Raw genomic sequence first — 24,830 nt, forward strand, 5'->3', positions numbered from 1 at the left:
CGAGGTCAGGAGATCGAGACCATCCCAGACAACATGGTGAAACCCCGTCTCTACTAAAATACAAAAAGTTAGCCGTGTGGTGGCATGCGCCTCTAATCCCAGCTACTCGGGAGGCTTAGGCAGGAGAATAATACTTGAACCCGGGAGGAAGGTTGCAGTGAGCTGAGATCGCACCATCGCACTTCACCCTGGCGACAGAGCAAGACTCTGTCTCAAAAAAAAAAAAAAAAAAAGATCTAACAGAATTAATCAGAAATCCTTAATAACATTGAATACCTAGTTTATTTAAAAATTTTCTGAGTTGTCCCCAGAATATCAGTGGATCATTATATTTAATTGTGATAACAGTATCATCTTAACATTACAGGCCAAGGCATGGTGACTCATGCCTCTAATCCTAGCACTTTGGGAGGCCAAGGCATGAGGATTGCTTGAGCCCAGGAGTTTGAGAACAGCCTGGGGAACATAGTGAGACCTTATCTCTATCTCTGTTTTTGTTTTGTTTTGTTTTGTTTTTTTAATTAGCCAGGTGTGGTGGCATGTGCCTGTAGCCCCAGCTGCTCAAGAGGCTGAGGTGGGAGGATTGTTTGAGCCCAGCAAGTCGAGCCAGCAGTGAGATATGATCACACCACTGCTCTCCAGCCTGGGTGACAGAGTAAGACCCTATCTCAAAAAAAAGAAGACCAAAAAATGCATTACATTTTTATTCACACTTGTTTAAGAGCAGTGCAGTGACTTGAAGGAGCTTATATGGCCCTAGGGTTCTTTTCATAAGTTTGTCTAATGCTGATTCTTAGTCTTTTTTGAGACAGAATCTCACTCTGTCACCCAGGCTGGAATGCAGTGACGCAATCACAGCTCACTGCAACTTAACGCCTCCCGGGTTCAGGCAGTTCTCCTGCCTCATCCTTCCAAGTAGCTGGGACTACAGGCATGTGCCATCACACCCGGATAATTTTTGTATTTTTAGTAGAGACTGAGTTTCACCATGTTGGCCAGGCTGGTCTCAAACTCCTAGCCTCAAGTGAGCCACCCGCTTTGGCCTCCCAGAGTGCTGGGATTACAGGCGTGAGCCACCGCACTCTGTATGATGCATAGTCTTTTCTTTTTTCTTTCTTTTTCTTTTTTTTTTTTTTTTTTTTTTTTTTGAGATGGAGTTTCGCTCTTGTCACCCAGGCTGGTGTGCAGTGGCACAGTCTCAGCTCACTGCAACCTCCGCTTCCCAGGTTCAAGCAATTCTCCTGCCTCAGCCTCCCGAGTAGCTGGGATTACTGGCATGTACCACCACACCCGGCTAATTTTTGTATTTTTAGTAGAGGCGGGGTTTCGCCATGTTGGCTAGGCTGGTCTTGAACTTCTGACTTCAGATGATCCACCCGCCTCTGCCTCCCAAAGTGCTGAGATTACAGGCGTGAGCCACCGCACCCGGCCCTGATTCATAGTCTTTTTATATTTATGTCTAATACAGAAATCTTAACCTGCTTGGTGGTGAGGTGTCCTGTGAGCCCCTTGAAATTACATATAAACTTTGCCTGTGTTTGTGCATTTTTCAAGGGAGAGGTTGCATAGCTTTTGTTAGTGTCAGATTTGGGACTAAAAAATGGTTAAGACTATTAGTTATTATTCCTATTTTCCATAGTGGCTATCTTAAGGTACATTTCTTCAAATATTCTTTTTTTTTTTTTTTTTTTTTTTTTGAGACAGAATCTCGCTCTTTTGCCCAGGCTGGAGTGCAGTGGTGCAATCTCGGCTCACTGCAAGCTCTGCCTCCTGGGTTCATGCCATTCTCCTGCCTCAGCCTCCCTAGTAGCTGGGACTACAGGCGCCCACCACCACACCCAGCTAATTTTTTTTGCATTTTTAGTAGAGATGGGGTTTTACCGTGTTAGCCAGGATAGAATGGTCTCGATCTCCTGAACTCATGATCCACCTGCCTCGGCCTCCCAAAGTGCTGGGATTACAGGCGTGAGCCACCGCACCCAGCCCATTTCTTCAAATATTTTAACATTTTTCCTCCTGGCATCGTTACCTCCACCTCCTGAGCATCTCATTAAAGGTAACAGATGTAGGTTATTCTAATCTTTCAAAAAATCTTGTGTTAGTGGAAAGGAGAAAGTTTGAGGAAGAAATAGGATTGAGAGAAGGATTCTTTAAGGAGCTTAATCATGTTTAGGAATCGGAGCCTGTCAGGGGTGGGGAAGATTCAAGACAGGGAAAACGAATGGACAAAATCTTGGAATACATGGCATGATGAGGTTGGATGAGCCTTAGGAAGGTACAAGAGATCTATCCTTCCATAGTTTGGAAAACAAGCAGCAGAAGTTACAGTTGTTCATGCCTATTTCCTCAAAGTAGGAGATTGTGTATTGTGTTAGGTTTTAAGGAGGGAATGAGGGTGATGGTGCTCAGAGGGACAGTGTTAGGATAGCCACTATGGAGAATCAGTTCATTCTCCCTCTTGAATCTTTTTCTGTATTAGCTCCTTCCCCTGTAGAACTGATGTGTCAAAGGTTACCAGAGGTCTCTTAAATCCCCTTATATTTGAGTTCCTACCTCACTAGTTTTCTTGAGATAACACAATGTAAATCTTTTTTTTCTTTTTTTTGAGGGAGTTTCGCTCTTGTTGCCCAGGCTGGAGTGTAGTGGCGCCATCTTGGCTCACCACAGCCTCTGCCTCCCAGGTTCAAGCAAATCTCTTGCCTCAGCCTCCCAAGTAGCTGGGACTACAGGCATGCATTACTATGCCCAGCTGATTTTGTATTTTTAGTAGAGACGGGGTTTCTCCATGTTGGTCAGGCTGGTCTTGAACTCCCAACCTCAGGTGATCCACCTGCCTTGGCCTCCCAAGATGTTGGGATTACAGGCGTGAGCCACTGCGCCCAGCCAACACATGTAAATCTTAACATGCTTGTACATTAGAAATTGCTTAATAAGTGTTTTTATTATTGATGTTGTGTGACAGCTGTGAAAATAGAGCTGATAAATAGGTTATAGGAGAAAGATTAAATGAGATTGCCTAGGGAAAACGTAGACTAAGAAAGGCCTGGACAAAAGATTGCTTAAAGGTGTTCTAGAAAAGAAAAATGAAAGAGGTAAACAAATCAGGGGGTGGGTGGAAAAGAGATAATATTCTTATGTTGCTAGTTAACTGTTTCCCAAACATGTGGTTAACTTTCATACCTAACTTTCATACCTACTTGCCTTTCCTCCTGCTTTTCTCTTGGTCCTCTCTCTGGCTGGCTGAGCCCCATTCTTCTTTGACAGTTCAGCTTTTATATGTTATTATAGCTTTTCCTCATTCCTTTATGCAGAATTTCTTATTTATCCATGTCCTCATAGCACCTAATGTACCTCTAGACAGTGTTTCTAAATGGAGTTGCAGACCTCTTTGAGAATAAATATGAAATGTGTGAATCCTCTTCCTAGAAAAATCTACATTTTACTCTTTTGCAAATAATTTCAGAGAAAACCTGGATTCCTAGAGGCCTGTTCCATAGACCCCAGATTAAGAACCCCTGGCTTTTGTTTATTTGTTTGTTTTACTTTAAAAAATTACTTGGCTAGGCACAGTGGCTCATACCTGTAATTCTGGCACTTTGGGAGGCTGAGATGGGAGGATTGCTTGAGCTTGGGAGGTCAGGGTTGCAGTGAGCCATGATTGAGCCACTGCACTCTAGCCTGGGAGACAGAATGAGACTCTGTCTCAAAACAAAAACAAAAATCCAGGGTTCTAGGTAGTTAAAAAAAAAAAAAAGAATTATTTCAACTTTATTCATATTTCTTTGCCTGGGGTGTAGCGGGCTGGGGGCAGGGGGAGGTTAGACATTGTCCAGTAAATGCCCAAGGCTTTAAGCTTCCAGTTTTCATATTTGCAAAAACTTGAAACTAATTCCATTAAAGTGAGAAAAATGTAAATAATCTCTCTTTTTGCCATACTGTATAATTCAAAATATGTAGCAGTTAAAAATCCTACCAAAATTGGCCGGTGCACTGGCTCACACCTGTAATTCTACCACTTTGGGAGACTGAAGTGGATTGACAAAAGGATTGCTTGAGGCCAGGAGTTTCCGACCAGCCTGGGCAACATGGCGAGACCCTGTCCCTACAAAAAAAATTTTTTTTAATTACTTGGGCATGGTGGTGCGCCACTGTAGTCCTAGCTACTCGGAAAGCTGAAACAGGAGGCTTGCTTGAACTCAAAGGATAGTCCTAGCTACTCAGGAGGCTGTGGTGAGCTATGATCATGCTCCAGCCTGAGCAACAGAGTGAGATTCTGTCTCTTAAAAAAAAAAAAAAAAAAAAGGCCAGGCACGGTGGCTCACACCTGTAATCCCAGCACTTTGGGAGGCTGAGACAGGTAGATCACCTGAGGTCAGGAGTTCGAGACCAGCCTGGCGAACATGAAATTACCAAAAATTGTCTCAAAAGTTTGACAAAATTGTTAATTTGTGTCATAAAATTTTATCAAAATTTTTTTCTCATAAGCTTGACAAAATGGACAATTTCAAAGAGAGTAGGATGTATTGGAGGCCAGCTGATTAGCAGTGGGAAATCATATGGGCTAGTACCAAGTTTTTGCCTTATTATAAGAATAGAAAAGTGACAGTTCCTGCATGCAGTTTGAAATAATGGTGACAGAATGCAGGCTTTGGAGTCCGAGATAGTGCCTAAATTTTGAGCTCAGGAAGAAATGGGGAAAGGAAAAAGGGAAATAGTGGTAAGCCAGGAGGATGCTGAATTAGGTTAGAGTTGATGATAGAATAACCAATTTAAAATGTCTTATAGATAAGATCTAGAACGAAGCTTTGGTAAGAAGTCTGAGCTACATACATAAGATTATCAGCAACACAAATGTTAAGGTGGAGCCATTTAAAGAAAGAACAGAAGGGACCTATGATTTACTGATTGTTGAAAATCAAAGGAGTCAGAGAAAATAAAGATTGTGAGTCAGCAGGACTTTCGTCTTATTTTCAAGTGGATTTATTGATTACTTTTCTTCTTACAGCCAAGTGCAAGATCTGTGAGTGGGCGTTTGAAAGTGAGCCACTATTTCTCCAGCATATGAAGGATACTCATAAGCCTGGAGAGATGCCTTATGTTTGCCAGGTATTGCCTTTTTCTCCAGGGAGTTTTAGCAGTTTTGCTCTCAGGAAGAATAAAAAGAATCTACTAATGAATATTGCTGAACACCTACTGCATACACTCAGTTTAGGAACTCTGAGTAGGTACAGAAGAAATAGTAAACACAGTTTATCTTCAGGGTTTCCATGCAGGAGAAAAACATAAAAGAACATGTCCACAAGTAGACTAGCCAGGGAACATGTGCATATTCTAAGGGAGTGTCTGTCTCCTGAACGTACCCTTTGGAAATTGACAGAAGAGGCTTTATTTTTCTTAGTTAGAGAACATGGATTATTCTTAGACTTTCTGTCCCTTCCTATTTTTAAAGTAATAGCTAAATCTATCACAAACATAGCCCAGCATTACAAAGTCAGGAAAATAATTTGATTTCTATGCATTTGGGAAAACTTTTTTTTTATTTAAAAATTTTTGTTGCTACCTTTTTTTTTAAGGCCTCTCAGTTGTTCACTTCATTCTTAGCCTTATTTTCCCTCTTATGTGACTCAGGTGTGTCAATATCGCTCCTCACTCTACTCTGAGGTAGATGTCCATTTTCGGATGATCCATGAGGATACCCGGCATCTGCTCTGCCCTTATTGCCTGAAGGTCTTCAAAAATGGCAATGCATTCCAACAGCATTACATGAGGCACCAGGTACTAGGCACCAAGCAATTCCCATATTCTCTTGGTTTTTTTTTTTTTTTTTAAACATGGATGCTGGGGCCAGGGCTGAGCTAGGCAAATAATTTGAGCAGAGATTATAATATGCATATGTTTGCAGAAATGTATTGAATTCACTTAATGTGCCATGTACTAGTCTAGATGCTAGAGATTTAGTAGTAAACAAGGCAAACAATACAATAAAGCATGAAGAGTACTGTGTTGGGGAAAGTATAGGATATAGAAAATCACATAGCTATTCTGGTTGCCTAGTAAGGCTTCCAGAAAGAAGTGTTGTTCAATATCTGAGGGATGAATAAGAATGAGCCAGATGAAATAAGACGAAGAACAATGTGCCCAAGACACAAAGCAAGATTGTGGAGGTTCAAGAAATTGAGAGAGATTCAGTTGTAGGGTGTAAGAGACAGAGGGGTTGGAAGTTAGGCAGGGACAGATCATGGAGGATCTTTTAAGCCATGAAAAGAATTCACTGGGAAGCACTAAAGGGGTTTTAAGCCCTGGAGTGATATGTTCAGATTTAGTTAAGATTTTATACTTCCTGCACTGTGGAGAATGGATTAAAGGAGATTGAGACTACAGTTAGGGAAACTAGCTAGAAGGCTCTTTTCAGTAGTTTAGGTGAGAGATGATAGTGGCTATTGGCTTTTGAAATAAAGAAAAAGAGGGTAGAGTTGAGAGATATTCAGAAGATTTGTGATATTTATGATGTAGAGATGGATTAGGTGAAGGTAGCAATGCAGTAGTTAAGAATAGTGCCTAAGATTCTGTCTTGGGCGGTTGGGTGAATGAGGGAACTATTTGCTGAAATAGAAACAATAGAGAAAGTATATTTGTGAGGGGGAGATCATGAGTTTGGATATTGTAAGTTAGCAGTATCTGTGGATGTCAAATGTAGCTGTTGGACAATAGATCTGAAGCCTGTGAGAGAACTCTGGGTTGTAGAAAAGATTTAGGAATCAGCGTTATATAAATCCTGTAGATTTTAAACTTAAATGCCATGGGCCCCCCAACCCTGTTGAGAATAAGAGAAGGCTTAGGATATTTGAAGTCTTTTATCTATAAAGAAACCACCATAGTACTAGGAGGAAAACCAGAAGAGTCTTGACCTTAAGGAAACTGGGGAGAAGAAAGTGTTTTAAAGAAGAGGGTATGATCAAAATGTCATATGTTACAGGAAGGTGTCAAGCAACTAGAGACTTAGAAACAGGCCTTTAATTTAGCAACATTGATGAGAGCCATTTTGTTGGTTGGTAGGGTAGAAGTCAGATTTCAGCAGAACAAATGAATGAGAGGTAAGGAAATGAAGACGATGTATTTAAAGAAGTTTATTTATAAAAAGGGAGGACCCAGGGTAGGTAAATCCAGAGGAAGAAGTGGCAAAGAAGAGTTTTGTGTTGCTTTTATTTTCTTTATAAGATGAAAAGCTATGACTTCATTTTAAAATACTACAAGAAGAGAGCCACTAGAGGAGAGTGAAAGGTATGTAAGAGAGGGTTCAAAATGGAGAATAAGATGGGTGCATGTGTGCTTAATAGTCACATACATATGCACACAAACATACGCACCCTATTACACTCATAGTCTCCTTTGCACAGTAGTGACTGCTGATCGTCTACCACAACTGTGTTTCCAAATAGGGGCATGGAAATTGTCTCTTAGCCTGAGCTTACAGAGCTTTGTTATCCTACTAAAGAAAATCATAGACATGGGTTCTATTTTTGAAGGACTTCAATACTAGGCAGACTGAATCCTCAAAATGGTCTCACCAGGAGACATATCTGTATATACTGATGTGTTAAGTGGGAAAACAGCAAGGTATAGACAAGTGCTATCATTTGTGTTAAAAGGAGTAAAAGAAGAGGGCTGAGGTGGGAGGATCACTTGAGCCCAGGAGGTGGAGTCCAGCCTGGGCAACATGGTGAGACAACATCTCTACAAAAAGGAAAGAGAAAAAAGTGGGAGCCAGGCACAGTGGTGCACGCCTGTAATCCCAACACTTTGGGAGGCCAAGGTGGGTAGATCACTTGAGCCCAGGAGTTGAAGACCAGCCTGAGCAACATGGTGACACAACATGGTCTCTACAAAAAAATACAAAAAGTAGCCGGATGTGGTGGCACGTGCCTGTAGTCCCAGCTACTTGGGACGTGCAGTGAGCTATGAACATGCCACTGCACTCCAGCCTGGGCTACAGAGAGAGACCCTGTCTCAAAAAAAGGGGGTGGGGCAGGTAATGATTGGATATGAATGTATTTGTGATAACAGTTACATGTGTAGACTGCCCACGAAAGCATACTCAGGAAACTGGTAATAAGTTGTTTGTATGGAAGGGGACTGAGTGTCAGAGTTGAAAGCAAAGTTGGAAGAGTATAGAAAAAAAAGTATGACTTTTCTTTACTATGTACATTGTCCTTTTTTAAAAAAAGAAGAATGAAGAATGTCCAGGAGAATGTCCAGTTGTCAGCAGTGTAAAGACATAATACAAATAAAGGTTACATCACTCATTAAAATTGTTAAAACAAGTCAGGAAAGGATGATTTGAGAACTTAGTCATCCTGGACTAGAATCCATCTTTCTTTGAGATCATGGGAGGTGATGATGCTCAATGGTAGGTTTTGTGGTCATGTTGCATATTTCTTTCTTACTCTCTTAAATTATCAACAGAAAGGTGGGAAGAATGATATGGTTGACATTGATCTGCTTTCTCCTCAAAAAAGAAAATTTATTAGGAACCTTTAAGGGATTTTGTCTCTTTTTTTCCCTCCCCCACTTCAGAAGAGAAATGTTTATCACTGCAACAAATGCCGGCTGCAGTTTCTCTTTGCCAAGGACAAAATTGAACACAAGCTTCAACACCATAAAACCTTCCGTAAACCCAAGCAGCTGGAGGGCTTGAAACCAGGCACCAAGGTAAAGAGTTTGCCAGTGTCTTTTATAGGCCCAGGGAGGGAGGAATAGAGATTTTCAGTATTCTGAAATTTAGTGTGGGTGATGTCTCATTGTTACTTCCCTTGGTTCTCAGGTGACAATCCGGGCTTCCCGAGGGCAGCCACGAACTGTTCCTGTATCCTCTAATGATACACCTCCCAGCGCCTTGCAGGAGGCAGCACCGCTGACCTCCTCAATGGACCCTCTGCCTGTCTTCCTTTATCCCCCTGTCCAGCGCAGCATCCAGAAGAGAGCTGTTAGGAAAATGTCAGCGCCTTCTTCTAAGTGCTGGGCGGGTGGGGACTGGGTGGCCAGGATTATTCCTGATACACACTGCAATCTGGTAGCTTTTTAGCAGGGTTTGTTGTCTGAAAATCCTACATTTTGGGGACCCCTGAGGCAGTAATGAGAATTCTTTTTTTTTCCCCACAGGAGTGTCATGGGCCGGCAGACATGCCTGGAGTGCAGCTTCGAGATCCCAGACTTCCCTAATCATTTCCCTACTTACGTACACTGCTCTCTGTGTCGCTATAGCACCTGCTGCTCCCGAGCTTATGCCAACCACATGATCAAGTAAGTTTCAGCTTGAGAGTTTAGATTCTTTTTCTTCTTTTTTTTTTTTTTTTTTTGGAGACAGGGTCTCACTCTGTCCCCTAGGCTTGAGTGCAATAGCACGATCTTGGCTCACTGCAACCTCTGCCTCCTGGGTTCAAATGATTCTCCTGTCTCAGCCTCCCAAGTAGCTGGGATTACAGGTGTGCACTACCATGCCTGGCTGATTTTTTTGTATTTTTAGTAGAGACGGGGTTTCACCGTCTTGGCCAGGCTGGTCTCAAACTCCTGAGCTCAGGTGATCCACCCGCCTCAGCCTCCTAAAGTGCTGGGATTACAGGCATGAGCCGCTGCGCCTGGCCCCAGCCAGATTCTTGAGCACTCATTTCATTTTCTCCCCTGCTTCTAATATGTTTCCTCCTTCAACTCTTAGAGCTATTTGTTCTTCTCTCCTAGCAGAGTGAGAGGCTTTGTTTTTTCAGTTTTGATGGTCTGTGCTCTAATTTCATAGGGCCTTGCTATTCAAGTACCAGTAGTATTAGGTGGGAGCTTGTTAGAAATGCTGACTGTCAGCCTCACCCTAGGCATACTGAATCAGAATGTGAATTTTAATAGATCCTCAGGTGACTTGTATGCATATTTACGTTTAAGAAGCATGGTGACAGGAAAACTGGCTTAGGTTGAGATTAGGGTGCACTGAAGAAGCGTCTGTTTTGTTGGGGGCATTGTCACTGGCTGGTGATCTCTAGCTTAGCCAGCAGCACTCCATAACTCATACCACTTCTTTGTCTTTCTCAGCAATCATGTTCCACGGAAGAGCCCCAAGTATTTGGCTTTGTTTAAAAATTCTGTGAGGTAAGAAAAAACTTATTGGCAGCATCTTAATTTTTCAGGTTTTTACATTAATTAATTTTCAGGTTTTTCATTATTTGGAGAGGTGGTTATGTGAGTTAATTTCAGAAAAAGGAGAAAGTGGGAGGGCATTCCTTTTCTTTCTTAAGCCTCAAAGCTTAATGGTCTCAAGTGTCACTGCTGTATTTGTCTTACATAGTCTCAATTCTCTTTTTTAGTGGAATCAAGCTGGCCTGCACTTCATGTACCTTTGTTACCTCTGTGGGCGATGCTATGGCCAAGCATTTGGTATTCAACCCCTCTCACAGATCCAGCAGCATCCTGCCACGGGGTAAGTGGGAGAGATGGGGATTAGTTGAGCAAGGGGAGGAAAAAAGATACAGGTTTGTACTGTATGCATCAGGAGCATACCTACCTGGCCTCACTCATTCACTGTTGAGATGTCCTGTACCAAATTAGAAACCTTCCGACCTGAAGTTTATATTAAAACTGGTAAAGTTGGTCACTGTGAACAGCGTATTTGTATGTATTAAGTTGAAATCCCGGGGCACTGTCTTTGGAGGGCTTATTTTTTCACTGGGCTAACTTTTTTTATTGTTTCATTTTCCATAGGACTCACTTGGATAGCTCACTCAAGGTAACAAAAACTCAGCTCACAATTTCTGGTTTGCAGTGTGTTTACTCTTTGTTATTATTATCATATTATTATTTCAATTTCCTAGTTGAACTGAGATTTCTCCTCTTCTCTTTGCTCCTCACCCCTTTAGGCATGGCCAGACTCGTGACCGAGGGCATGACCGGAACGTGAAGAATATGTACCCTCCTCTTTCCTTCCCCACTAACAAAGCTGCCACTGTGAAATCTGCGGGGGCCACCCCAGCTGAGCCTGAAGAGCTACCAACTCCCTTAGCCCCTGCACTCCCATCACCAGCCTCAACTGCAACCCCACCACCAACCCCCACTCACTCGCAGCCTTCAGCCCTTCCACCGCTGGCTACAGAGGGAGCCGAATGTCTGAATGTTGATGATCAGGATGAAGGGAGCCCAGTCACCCAGGAACCTGAGCCAGCATCAGGTGGTGGTGGTAGTGGTGGGGTTGGCAAAAAGGAGCAGCTGTCTGTGAAGAAGCTTCGAGTAGTACTGTTTGCTCTATGCTGCAATACAGAACAGGCAGCTGAACACTTCCGAAATCCCCAGCGACGTATTCGCCGTTGGCTTCGACGTTTCCAGGCCTCCCAGGGGGAGAATCTAGAGGGCAAATATCTGAGCTTTGAGGCAGAAGAGAAACTGGCTGAGTGGGTGCTAACCCAGCGCGAACAACAGCTACCTGTAAATGAGGAGACCTTGTTCCAGAAGGCCACCAAAATAGGACGTTCTTTGGAAGGGGGGTTTAAGATCTCCTATGAGTGGGCTGTGCGTTTCATGCTGCGGCACCACCTGACTCCCCATGCCCGGCGAGCTGTGGCCCACACCCTACCTAAGGATGTAGCAGAGAATGCAGGACTCTTCATTGAATTTGTACAACGGCAGATTCACAACCAGGACTTACCCTTGTCTATGATTGTGGCTATTGATGAGATCTCTTTGTTCCTGGATACAGAGGTGCTGAGCAGTGATGATCGAAAGGAGAATGCCCTGCAGACAGTGGGCACAGGGGAACCTTGGTGTGATGTAGTCCTAGCCATTCTGGCAGATGGCACTGTCCTTCCCACCCTGGTTTTCTACAGAGGGCAGATGGATCAGCCTGCTAACATGCCAGACTCCATATTGCTAGAGGCAAAGGAGAGTGGCTACAGTGATGACGAGATCATGGAGCTGTGGTCAACTCGAGTGTGGCAGAAGCACACAGCTTGCCAGCGCAGCAAAGGCATGCTTGTGATGGACTGTCATCGCACTCACTTGTCAGAAGAGGTACTGGCTATGCTTAGTGCCTCTAGCACTTTGCCTGCAGTGGTCCCAGCAGGCTGTAGCTCCAAAATTCAGCCATTAGATGTATGCATCAAAAGAACTGTCAAGAACTTCCTGCATAAAAAATGGAAGGAACAGGCTCGGGAAATGGCAGATACTGCATGTGATTCTGATGTCCTGCTTCAGCTGGTGCTTGTCTGGCTGGGTGAAGTGCTAGGTGTCATTGGGGACTGTCCAGAGCTAGTTCAGCGCTCCTTCCTGGTGGCTAGTGTTCTGCCTGGCCCCGATGGCAACATTAACTCACCTACAAGAAATGCTGACATGCAGGAGGAGCTAATTGCCTCCCTAGAGGAGCAACTGAAGCTGAGTGGGGAACATTCTGAGTCTTCCACTCCACGACCCAGATCATCTCCTGAAGAGACAGTTGAGCCTGAAAGCCTTCACCAGCTCTTTGAGGGTGAAAGTGAGACCGAGTCTTTCTATGGCTTTGAAGAAGCTGACCTAGATCTGATGGAGATTTGAGTGTTGGGGTCATGAGGGGGTGTGGAGTGGGGGTGGGAACATGTGAGGGAGGGTAAAGGGGCTTAGGGAAAAGGGGGCATACCAGGTGGGGTATTTGGTTTATATTTTTTAATTTTACACCACCACTCCCCCCTGAGGTTGACTTACACTTCCCTGTGGATTTGTGGATTAATTAGGAAAACCAATAGTAATCACGTCTGAGCCAAGGAGCTGGCCCATTGGTCATTCACTTCTGCTAAAAACAGGTTTTTGTGACTTTTTTTTTAAATTTAAATCACTGTGTTTGGTATTTTTCTGACAAAATTAAGAAAAAGAAAAAAAATTATTTGTGGGCGAATGTTAAATTTTTTTGTTTCCCCTTTTACCTCAATTGTATCATAGTACTTCTGGGTTTTTTTGTTTGTTTTATTGTGTGGCCAATGTCTTTGGGCATGATGCTATCTAATTGTCAATGTGAGAACATTTCTGAAGATGGGAAAGACAAATTATGTAGCTCACAAACTGGTTTATTATATATATGGATAAAAAACTTTTTTCATTGTGGTCTTAACACTTTTATATAAAAATGAAAATGGAAAAAAAGTCCCACTGAACTCTCTCTTCCTTCTCCTTTTCTTTCCTTCCCTCTCCAGAGATGTTGGTTTCTACAGCAACCCTAGATATAAAATTGTGGCTTTAAAAATGCATGAAACCACCTTTATCCAGAATGAATAGATTTGTCTTTTCCTCACCACCTTCCCTCCAAAACATGACATAAACAATATTTTTTGCATTTGTGATCCTTGGCCCCTTTCCCCATTCTCACACCATCCATCCCTCTGGACAAAGGATCATACAGGTGTTATTAGCAAGCAAGAGGTACTGAGGCGATCAAACAGTTTTAGGGTGGAAGCCATTCCCAGTTTGAGTCTTCATCCTGTAAGCCCCCAGGGGCGGTCCCTGCTTTATTGAACTTCATCCTGTTAGAAGGAGAGCATGCCTGTTTAAGGGATTACTGGTCCTACAGCCAGGAGCTAATTGTTCAAGAAGTGTTGAACTTTAAAAAGACAAGACCACTTGTTGAAATCCAGCGTGCTCTGTGGCTTTCCCCTATTTCTCTTAATACTTAGGGAAGAATCTGACAGGAAGAAGCAGCGCACAGGGGTGTGCACAAAGAAAATGACATGAATCTTTATTTTTCACTGCCAGCTTCAAGGAAAAAAATTTTTTCTACAATTTGCATGAGGGATTTTTTTAATTGTATGTACTCATGGTTGTAAACCAAAACGTACTGTACCGTACAGAGAAAAGGAGCAAAAAACCAAGTCTTCTGTTTATCCTGAGGCTTTCAACAATGTTCCCCTCCTGTGAGCCAAGGAGGCAACCTGCACAAGCTTGTAAATGGTTCGTCTTTAAAATGTACATAAGTGGAACATTTAATAAAATGAGGGGAAATGGATTTATAAACTTGTTTTTTTTCTAGGTGACCCTGTTTAATAGGCTTTCACAGACTGGGGAATGCTCAAGATGTGATGGGCCTGGTGGTACAGGTGTGACATTTGTCACCACCCATTTCTCCCACCCCACCCTGCTTTTTTGTTTTTTCATCCCCCAGCACACTATAATATAGTGAACTGGAAAAGTCCCTTCCAGAAACAGCTTGGCCAGCTTTGTGAACCCTTGACATCTGAAAACAACTAAGGATCCATCTGGGCTTCTCTTCCCCAGCTTTTTGCCTGATGCCATTTTATTGACTATGGACTTTGAAGTCAGCCTTTGCCTTTGAGAAAGTTCAAGAACTATGGTTGGTCACATCTATCTACAACAACCTAATCCTACTCTTTGGTAGTCTCTGCAGCAGCCACAGCCTTAGCAGAGCTGGGGTTCCTGTCTTCTGCACACGATTGACTTTCTTGATGGGTAATTTTTTTTAAGATCATAATACCAACAGTGGATCAGCTGGGTTTTGGCCAGGAAGTTGTCTTTGTGGACTCTGCCTGCATGGCTTAGTAGTAGAAGGAAATTTTTTTTTGGTTTTGTTTTTTATAATTCAGTTTAATCAATAAACATGTATTTATTGACTGTTTTCTGTGTTGAGACTGAATGTGTGGAGGTTTCAGATTGAAAGCTCATTGTTTGGCTTTACAAGTTTGTTACGGACAATGCAAATGGAGAGATGGTTTTATTTTTTCCTTCAGTCCTCTCACTGAATTTCTATACTTTGAATTTGCTGCCTATATTTTCTTTCTCAATAAGTTTGGAGAGGATATGTGTCAGAATCGCCTACAGTGTTCATTTTAAAAATTCAAGCTAAGCATGATGGCTCATGCCGTAATCCCAGCACTTGGGAGGCTGAGGCAGGAGGTTGCTTGAGCCCAGAAATTCAAGGCTGCAGTAAGCTGTGATCATGCCACTGCACTCAAGCCTGGGCAACAGAATGAGACTTTTGTCTCTGAAATATTCAGGTTTAGAACCATTCCAGGGATGGCTAATGCCCCAGCTGACTTGAGGGCAACCTGATGCAGAACAGCTCTACTAGATTATCTTTAAAGTGGTATTTTAATGAAAACCACAGCCAACATTAAGAAATCTGTATTCTTTTGATAATCCAGTGCAGTGGAGGAAGATTTGGGAGGAGGATTTGAACACAAAAGCCAGTTAGCACACAAAAATTAAGTCTGGCTTCTACAGGAAGCTCTGCTTCTAATACAGCTCCAAATGACACTAGTGTGTCTTTCTGTATTGTGCAGAGAATTGTGTATGTGCTGCAAGACCCTAAGGGTTCTCCGACCAGGGAGGGAGATGGCACATGGCAGTACTCAGCAGTTTTGCACTTGGTGTGACCCAGTCAGACAAAAACCACTCAGCAAGCATTTTGAAGAATTTATTTACTTTACAAAAGAAGAGTCTATCTTTGAACCAGCCAAGTTCAAAGTTAAAAGTAGGGCAACTTCAGTTCTGGATAATGCATCTGTATTTCATTCAAAGCCACTAAAAAAGACAGAATAATAAAATTGTGAAGCGTAAAGGGATCAATTCCTAAAAATAGCTGTACCGTCCAACCAAAACTCTCCACCCAGAGAATATTCCTGGGTGAGCCTCCCAGAAAAGCCCAGCTTAGTGTAAGCCAAAGACCTCCCAAATCTGTCATCAATTTTTTCCGTATTATTCACCTGATCATGTGGGCAATATCCCAGTTGGTCTCTGCAGACAATGGTCCCTCTATTTCAACACCTTTTTCGGTTACAGTGGCGATTTGAAACTGGAAGAAAGCAGAGCATTCAATAATGCCCACCACTTAAGTCCTTAAATGAAAAGTCAGGTGGAGGTCTTCCCCAATGTGAAAATAGGAGTCACACAAGTAAGGCAATCTGTCCTTCAAAGCATAGAGACCCAGGGATTGCAAGGATCCAGAGCCCGCCAATTAGGTTCCCAGCACATCCCTCACCCGGTTGTAAGAACGGGCATCTCGGTAGTACAGCACTCGCATGCAGCGTTCTACTAGGTCGCGGGCCTCGGTCTGGCTCAGCACTGGCTGCTTCTCCAGAACTTCTCGCAGCAGAGGCTAGGGAGATTGGGGGGAAACCATGGGAGATATTGGGCTGAATAACAGGCTAGTTGTCTCAAATCTATGGTATAAAAAGCATTAAAGAGTGAAAAGATGACATTCTACCTCTTGCCTCACCAGAATGAACTCTGCTTACAAAATAAGCTAAAGAGCCACTTCAAGAAGTTCTAGGGTGTCCTTTCTTTGCATGTCTACTGACTCCCAGACATGTCATCTTGTCACTAGAATCAGTGTCAACACCTACAGCCCCCAGACTACAAAGAAAACCATCTGCCCAGTAATAGCGATCCCAGCCCATCCCACATATCAGAATTTCAGGAGAAAAGCAGACAAATACTAATCCATCTCCTTTTGTCTTCCCTTTCCCCCACCTCTAGACATACTACTTACCTGAGCCAAGTATGCACCATAACCAGTGGCCAGCGAAGGGGCTTCATAGGCTACACCAAGCATGTCCACATAACCGAGGAAGCTAACAGGACACAATGGGTCAAAACTCATTTCACCTTAGGTTCATCTTAGCTGAAGAAGGGGACCATGGGGTCTGAGTTAAAGTGGGATTCACTTGGGGAGAAGAGACAGAAGAGATACTACACAGGTACTAGGTTGGGTGGTAAAGGAAATAAGTTATTTGCATTCATATGAACCTCTCTCCATCAGCATAGCCTCCGATGACCATGGTGTTCCACAAAGGGTTCATCTTCGAGCGCCGGCTGTACATGGCCCTGGTCAGCCATGAATGAATAGCTCTAGGACTATAGCTGTGTCCATCTCCCAGAAGCTCCTCATCAATCCTTAAAAGGAATTGGTTGTGAGAAAAGGGAGAGAATTAAGTCGGGGTCTCCACCCATCCCCAAAAGAAGTTACCACACCTCCCCCCATTTTACACCACCTAATGCCAAAAACTTTATTGCAAACACAGATCGCCCACCTCCAACAACTCTCCCAGTCCCCCGCTGCAACAAGTCCCCCCATCCCATCGAAGGGAATAAAAAACAGGGGACTCCCCTCTCTACTTGGGAACCACTCTCCTGTTCTCTGGATGACTTACACCATCTGGCCGAGAACTTGCTTCAAATACTGGAAATCAGCGTAGTCCCCAGAGGCACCCAGCATGGTACTGTTGTTGACTCGCATAATGCGAGAGATGTTGCGGAAACGAGCCAAGGAGCCGTAGGATCCCAGCATGTCTGCGGCAATTACCACTCCGCCCTCGAACTTAACGCCGAGGACTGAGGTCCCGGTCACCATGGGGTTCCTAAAGAGTGAGGCCGGTGGGAGCTGAGAGGGGGGATGGCCTGCGCCCTCTTTCCGCGCACTGAGCTCCGCTTCTGATTTTCTATAATTCCTTCCAATTATTCTGCATTCTCCAGGACTCCGCACCCCCCAGCTCCCCTGCCGTTCGCGCTCCCCCGGGGTCCCCGCCTCACCTTCCCGGGCTCTCAAAACCGGCCGGCAGCACCAGGCCCCATGGTCCCGCCCGCTACGCAAGCGAAAGCGCCGAGAACTTACTGGGTCCGCGTGATTGGACCTCTGTAAAGTGCAGACGCCGGATCCATGAAGGAATCGGAAGTGGACGGAATGCGGTAAAACTGTCCTGGGGCCGGACCCCCCGCCCAAAGTCCGGACCGCGACCCCAAAAGCGCTTCCATCTTAGTCACGGTAGCAGAAAAAATGAAAGCGCTTGCGCCAACGGAAGCGGAAGTGATCCTTCAGTGTTATTTCTTTCTTTTTCCTGTAGGCGACTTCCGGCAGCCATGTTGATGAGGTCGTAGCTGAACGTGCAGTAATCCTAGGTGGCGACCGAGACAGGGAGTTGAAATTGCCCAACATGGCTTCGCATCGCATCTCCGTAGAGTTTGGACCAGATCACAGCGTTCTAACAAAAGATTCAAGGAGGACGGAGGCATGAAGGTGGGGTGGGGAGGTGGCCACTTAAAGACGCTGATCCTGAGTGAGACGTCACAATTTTTTTTTTTTTTTTTTTGAGACGGAGTCTCGCTCTGTCCCCCAGGCTGGAGTGCAGTGGCGCGATCTCGGCTCACTGCAACCTCTGCCTCCCAGATTCAAGCGATTCTCATGCGTTAGCCTACCGAGTAGCTGGGATTACAGGCGCCTGCCACCACGCCTGGCTAATTTTTTGTATTTTTGCTAGAGACGGGGTTTCACCATGTTGGCCAGGCTGGTCTCGAACTCCAGATCTCAGGTGATCCGCCTGCCTCGGACTCCCAAAGTGCTGGGATTACAGGAGTAAGTCGCCTCGCCCGGCTGAGAAGTCACAATTCTCATGTTCCTTTTGGATCATTATCAAAAAGCCCACATGAAAATATCAGTGAACACAGGATCTCTTACATCTGTACTCCTCAGAGCAGCCCCATGTGGCAGGCGTTATTCGACCCATTTCGTAAATAGGAAACCGAGGCTTGCGGTGTAGTGATTTACCCAGTCACACAGCCGATAACGGTAGAACTGAATCTTGAAGCTAGAATAAAAAAAGGAATCAGGGCCGGGTGCGGTGGCTCATGCCTGTAATCCCAGAACTTTGGGAGGCCAAGACGGGAGGATCACTTGAACCCAGGAATTCAAGACCAGCCTCGGCAACATGGTGAGACCTCATCTCCACAAAACAAAACAAAACAAAAAATTAGCCAGGCCTGTAATTCCAGCTACTTGGGAGGGTGAGGTGTGAGAATCGCCTCGAGGAGGTTGCAGTGAGCCGAGGTAGTGCCACTGCACTCCAGCCTGGGCAACAGAGTGAGACCCTGTCACAAAAAAAAAAAAAAAAAAAGGATACACTTGTGTATACTCTTTGTGTATACCGTGTGGGGTGTGATAGCTCAGGTGGATCAAGCACTCTCTGTGGGACCTTAGACAAGTCTGAAAGTTTCCTTATTGTCAAGGGCCCTTGCCCACCTCTAAAGAAGCAGAAAAATTCCACTGGAAGTGCAGGGGTGAAACTAAATTCCAGGGGTTTCTTTCTCAATGTAACTCCATAGCAGGGGCTGGAAACAGTGCCTTGAATCAAACTGGTGAATTTTGTCAAAGATAAACAAAGCCGAACACTAAAGTGGAAAGGACAGATTTCAATCAGTAATAACTACTGCAATAAGGAAAAAGAGTTCAGCATGAACTGAACTCAACTGCAATTTGTATGCAAGTAATGGGTATTTTATAGGGAAAATGAGGTTAGGGGATGGTGAGACAGAGGGTCAGTAGAGTCAGGGAAGTGAACATTTACAGAATTAGTCAATGTAAATGTGCTTAGGTCAATGATGTCTGCTAGCTGGCAATTATGGAAGTTAGGATTCCATCCTCCCACAGAGACTGGTGAGGATACTGTCCTCAACACTGTCCTTAGGTGTCTTTTGTTTGTTTGTTTTTTGAGACAAGGTCTGGCCCTGTCACCCAGGCTGGAGTGCAGTGGCATGATCTCGGCTCACTGCGACCCTTGCCTCCCCGGCTTCAGCGATCCTCCAGCTGCAACCTCTCGAGTAGCTGGGGACTACAGGTGCCAACCCGGCTAATTTTTGTTTTTGTTTTTTTTCTTTTTTTCTTATTTTGAGAGGGAGTCTCTCTCTGTTGCGCAGGCTGGAGTGCAGTGGCACGATCTCAACTCAAAGCAACCTCCGCCTCCCTGGTTCAAGCGATTCTCCAGCCTCAGGCTCCTCAGTAGCTGGGATTACGGGGTGCACAACCATGCCCAGCTAATTTGTTGTTGTTGTTGTTGTTGTTGTTGTATTTTTAGTAGAGACGGGGTCTCATCACATTGGCCAGGTTGGTCTCGTACTCCTGACCTCAGGTAATCCTCTCACCCCAGCCTCCCAAAGTGGTGGGATTACAGGCGTGAGACACCACGACCAGCCTAATTTTTGTATTTTTTTGTAGAGACCGGGGGAGATCTCACCATGTTGCCCAGGCTAGTTTCAAACTCCTGAGCTCAAGAAATCTGCCCACCGCAGGCCGGGCGCAGTGGCTCACGCCTATAATCCCAGGACTTTGGGAGACTTAGACGGGCGGATCACCTGAGGTCAGGAGTTCGAGACCAGCATGGCCAACGTGATGAAACCCCGTCTCTACAAAAAATACAAAAATTAGCCAGGTGTGGTGGCACACGCCTGTAATCCCAGCAACTTGGGAGGCTGAGGCAGGAGATTTGTTTGAACCCAGGAGACAGAGGTTGCAGTGAGCCAAGATTAAACCACTGCACTCCAGCCTGAGTGACAGAACTAACGAAATGCTGTCTCAAAAAAAGGAAAGAAAAGAAAGCAAAGAAAGAAAGGAAAGGAAAGGAAGAAGGAAGGAAAGGAAGAAGGAAGGAAAGAAAGAAAGGAAAGAGAGAGAGACAGGAAGGAAAGAAGGAAGGAAAGAGAGAGGGAGGGAGGGAAAGGAAAGGAAGGAAAGGAAGAAAGAAAGAGAAAGAGAGAAAGAAAGCTGCCCACCCAAAGTGCTGGGATTACAGGCGTGAGCCACTGTCCCTGGCCTATTCTCAGGTATTGGCTGGAACAAAGTAAATTATTTTGGCAGCCTTGAGTTTTATCAGGCAGACACTTTAAGGCAGGAGAGGGTCACCTCAGGGATGTGACCCTGAGCTTTTAGAAGCTATGTTACCGGTGGGGTAATATAGCTATATATTTTATCTATATATAAAATAATTTTTTAAATGAGAGGATCCAGAGCCATCCAGCCTGAGAGTAGGATGTCAGAGAAAGCAAACTGCTAACTACTGATGATGCAATATTCAAAAGAAGGTGAGAACAAGACATAAGACATCTCGGCTCACTGCAACCTCCACCTCCCGGGTTCAAGCAATTCTCCTGCCTCAGGCTCCTGAGTAGCTGGGATTATAGGTGCCCACCACCATGCCTGGCTAATTTTTCTATTTTTGGTAGAGATGGAGTTTCACCATGTTGGCCAAGCTGGTCTCGAACTCCTGACTTCAGGTGATCTGCCCGCCTTGGCCTCCCAAAGTGCTGGGATTACAGGCGTAAGCCAACGTGCCCAGCCCACTACTCCACTTTTTAAGAGAATGGGATTTGAACCTTCAACTCCAATACAGTTAAGGATTCTTTCTTGACCTACTCAAGGTCTGATCCGGGGGACTAGAACAGAAAGATGAGAAAGAAAACATATCCAGTGTATCCATGGCTGCACTAGTATGTGAGGATCCCCTGAGGATTTTTGAAGTTTTATATCCTCTGTAATTCAATTCTGTAACACCTCTCATAGCATTCGTCATAACTTGGAAGACTGTCTGCCTTACTAAGCTAAAAGTTCCATAAAGGCAGGAACTGAGTCTGTCTTGCAAAGTGTCCTTTGATGCACAAAAGCTTTTAATTTTGATGTAGTCCTGTTTATTTTATTTTCTTGTCCTGACTTTGGTGTCATTTCCAGAAATCACTGCCAAATGCAACGTCATGAAGCTTTTCCCCTGTTCTAAGAGTTCAGTTTTAGCTGTTTAAATCTTTGATTCATTTTGAATTAATTTTTGTATTGCTGTAACTTCATTCTTTTGCATGTGGATATCCAGTTTTCCCACTACTGTTTCTTGAAAAGACTGTACTTTCCCCATTGAATAGTCTTGGCACCCTTGCCAAAACTCATTTGAGGCTGGGTGTGGTGGCTCACATCTGTAATTCCAGCACATTGGGAGGCCAAGGTAGAAGGATTGCTTGGGCTCAGGAGTTCAAGACCAGCCTGGGCAATATAGTGAGACCCTATGTCTACAAAAACATTAAAAATTAGCCAGGTGTGGTGGCATGTGCCTGTAGTCCCAGCTACTTGGGAGGCTGAGAGAGGAGGATTGCTTGAGCCCAGGAGTTTAAGGCTGCAATAAGCTATGATTGCACCACTGCACTCCAGCCTGGGCAACAGAGTGAGACCCTGTCTCAAAAACAAAAAAAAAAGCCCAAAACTCATTTGATCATGTATGTGAATGTTTATTTCTGGGCTCTCTATTCTATCCATTGGTCTGTATGTCTGTCTTTTTTTTTTTTTTTTTTTTTGAGACAGAGTCTCGCTCTGTCGCCCAGGCTGGAGTGCAGTGGTGCAGTCTCGGTGCACTGCAAGCTCTGCCTCCCGGGGTTCACGCCATTCCCCTGCCTCAGCCTCCCGAGTAGCTGGGACTACAGGCACCCACCCCTACGCCTGGCTAATTTTTTGTATTTTTTAGTAGAGACGGGGTTTCACCATGTTAGCCAGGATGGTCTCGATCTCCTGAACTCATGATCTTCCTGGCTTGGCTTCCCAAAGTGCTGGGATTATAGGTGTGAGCCACCGCGCCTGGCCAGTGTGTCTGTCTTTATGACAGTACCACACTGTTTTGATTACTGTAGCTTTGTCATAAGTTTTGACATCAGGAAATGTGAGACCTATAACTTTGTTCCTCTTCAAGATTGTTTTGGTAAAAGTGTCTTTCTTAAACTTTTATTTTTGTAGCATTTATCCTTTGGCACAGGTTGATAGTTATTTTCTTTTGGAACTTTTAATGTGTTATTTCATTGTCTCCTGGCTTCCATTGGTTTTTTTGTTTGTTTGTTTTTCGGTGTTTTTTTTTTTTTTTTTTTGAGACAGAGTCTTACTCTGTTGCCCAGGCTGGAGTGCAGTGGCACAATCTCAGCTCACTGCAACCTCCACCTCCTGAGTTCAAGCGATTCTCCTGCCTCAGCTTCCCAAGTAGCTGGGTTTACAGGTATGCACCACCACACCCAGCTGATTTTTGTATTTTTAATAGAGATGGGTTTTCATAATATTGGCCAGACTGGTCTCAAACTCCTGACCTCAGGTGATCTGCCTGCCTCAACCTCCCAAAGTACTAGGACTACAGGTGTGAGCCACTGCACCCAGCCAACTTCCATTGTTTTTGTTGAAAAGTTACCTGTTAGTCATATTGTTGTTTCTTTGAAGGTAATGTGGCTTTTTTTCCTCTGACTTCTTTAAGATGTTTAATAGTTTTTTTTGTTTGTTTGTTTGTTGTGTTTTTTTTTTTTTGAGATGGAGTTTTGCTCTGTTGCCCAGGCTGGAGTGCAATGACATGATCTTGGCTCACTGCAACCTCTGCCTCCCGGGTTCAAGCCATTCTCCTGCCTCTGCCTCCCCAGGTAGCTGGGATTACAGGCACACGCCACCATGACTGACTAATTTTTGTATTTTTAGTAGAGACGGGGTTCATGTTGGCCAGGCTGGTCTTGAACTCCTGACCTCAGGTAATCCACCTGCGTCAGCCTCCCAAAGTGCTGGGATTACAGGCATAAGCCACCACGCCTGGCCAGTGTTTAATAGTATTACTAGTATATTCTTAGGAATTGTTTTGTTTGTATCTGCCCTGCTTGGGTTTGCTGAGCTTCTTGACTCTGTGAGTTGATAGCTTTCATCAGTTTGGAAAATTATCTGGCCTCAGGGGCTATAAAAGGAAGATAAGAAAGAAAACATGTCCAGCTTATCCATAGCTGCGCTACTGTTTTTATCTCTTCTAATATTGCTTTTGCCCGATAATCTCTCTTCTCTCCTTTTGAGACTCCAAATGTATGTATGGTAGATATTTTAGCTTACCCCTAATCTTCCTCCTTTCTTTTTCTTTTTTATTCTTTTTTAAATCTCTGTCCTTCAGTTTGAGTATTTTCTACTGACCTGTCTTCAAGTTCACTAATCCTATGTTCTGCTGTACCCAATCTGCTATTAAACCTGTACACTGAGTTCTTAATTTCAGATTTTTTTCAGTTTCAATATGTTCATTTGACTTTTTTTATAGATTCCATTTCTCTGTTTAAATTATCCGTATTTTCATCTATATATTCATCATTTTCTCTATTTTCCTTTGCATGTTAATTGTAGTTATTTTACATTCTTGAATGCTAACTCTAATATCGGGATCATCTGTGGGTCTTCTTCTATTATCTTTTTTTTTTTTTAATTATGGTCACGTTTATTTTGTCTTTTGCAAGTTTTACAATTTTCTATTGTTTGCCAGAAATTATGAGTAAATATAGAGGAGCCATATCATATTATCTTCTACCAAAGAGAGTTTTCCCTTTTTTCTATGAGGCAGATAGAGTAAGGATCTGATCACTTCAATTCAATCTGAGATTAGACTGTGTCAGGACTGGGTTGCTGTTTCAGCCTGGTTCGTTCCCCCTTCTCACAACCTTTTGTTGTTGTTTTGAGATGGCCTTGCTCTGTTACCCAGACTAGAGTGCAGTGGTGCAATCATGGCTCACTGAAACCTCCACCTCCTGGGCTCAGGTGATCCTCCCACCTCAGCCTCCTGAGTAGCTGGGACCACAGGTGCATGCCATCATGCCTGGCTAACTTCTTTTCTTTTTCTTTTTTTTTTAAGAGATGGTGGTCTTACTATGTTGCCCAGGCTGGTTTTGAACTCCTAGACTCAAGCCATCCATCCACCTCAGCCTCCCAAAGTGCTGGGGTTACAGGTGTGAGCTACTGCGCCCAGCCTCTCACAACCTTTGAAAACTGGACAGGTATTCATCCTCTCTGCCCTGAAATACGGAATTATATTGAGCTAGCTCTCCAGGCTTCTACTTCCTGCAGACTCAAAATCTGGCAAATATCTTGAGGAGGAGAAGACCAGTTGAGTAATTGAGGCTCTTCTCCCTGCCCTGCCTCAGCAGATCTTCATTTTTTAATCAATAATTCCAGACCATAGGAGATTCAGTCTGCCTTTTAGGAGCTTTTAGCCTGACTCCAGGCTCCTGCACATTCCCAGTGT

At 44.0% G+C, this 24,830-nt stretch overlaps 2 protein-coding genes across 9 annotated transcripts in view; one reads left to right on the top strand and one right to left on the bottom strand.

Annotated features, from left to right (window-relative positions):
* The window catches only part of POGZ (pogo transposable element derived with ZNF domain), a 56,634-nt gene extending 42,008 nt beyond the window's left edge, over positions 1-14,626 (top strand). For all 8 annotated transcript variants that reach the window (XM_063663422.1, XM_063663431.1, XM_063663432.1 and 5 more), the window contains 9 exons: positions 5,006-5,106; positions 5,629-5,775; positions 8,575-8,709; positions 8,822-8,994; positions 9,160-9,300; positions 10,078-10,134; positions 10,350-10,462; positions 10,744-10,768; positions 10,899-14,626. In XM_063663422.1, coding sequence (XP_063519492.1) covers positions 5,006-5,106; positions 5,629-5,775; positions 8,575-8,709; positions 8,822-8,994; positions 9,160-9,300; positions 10,078-10,134; positions 10,350-10,462; positions 10,744-10,768; positions 10,899-12,561 — 2,555 coding nt within the window. In that variant the 3' untranslated portion in view covers positions 12,562-14,626. The remainder of the gene's footprint in view (positions 1-5,005; positions 5,107-5,628; positions 5,776-8,574; positions 8,710-8,821; positions 8,995-9,159; positions 9,301-10,077; positions 10,135-10,349; positions 10,463-10,743; positions 10,769-10,898) is intronic.
* A 785-nt stretch (positions 14,627-15,411) lies between these two features.
* PSMB4 (proteasome 20S subunit beta 4) lies at positions 15,412-18,590 on the bottom strand. Its single transcript, XM_054473999.2, has 7 exons — positions 17,621-18,590; positions 17,160-17,366; positions 16,756-16,902; positions 16,499-16,580; positions 15,989-16,105; positions 15,714-15,802; positions 15,412-15,531 (listed from the first exon to the last, which is right to left on the bottom strand). Exons 1-7 carry the CDS (start codon positions 17,758-17,760, stop codon positions 15,519-15,521), a joined length of 795 nt encoding a protein of 264 aa, XP_054329974.1. The 5' UTR covers positions 17,761-18,590; the 3' UTR covers positions 15,412-15,518.
* Between the last annotated feature and the right edge of the window lie 6,240 nt (positions 18,591-24,830).

This window comes from Pongo pygmaeus, chromosome 1 (assembly GCF_028885625.2).
Source record: "Pongo pygmaeus isolate AG05252 chromosome 1, NHGRI_mPonPyg2-v2.0_pri, whole genome shotgun sequence".
Taxonomy (NCBI): Eukaryota; Metazoa; Chordata; class Mammalia; order Primates; family Hominidae; genus Pongo; species Pongo pygmaeus.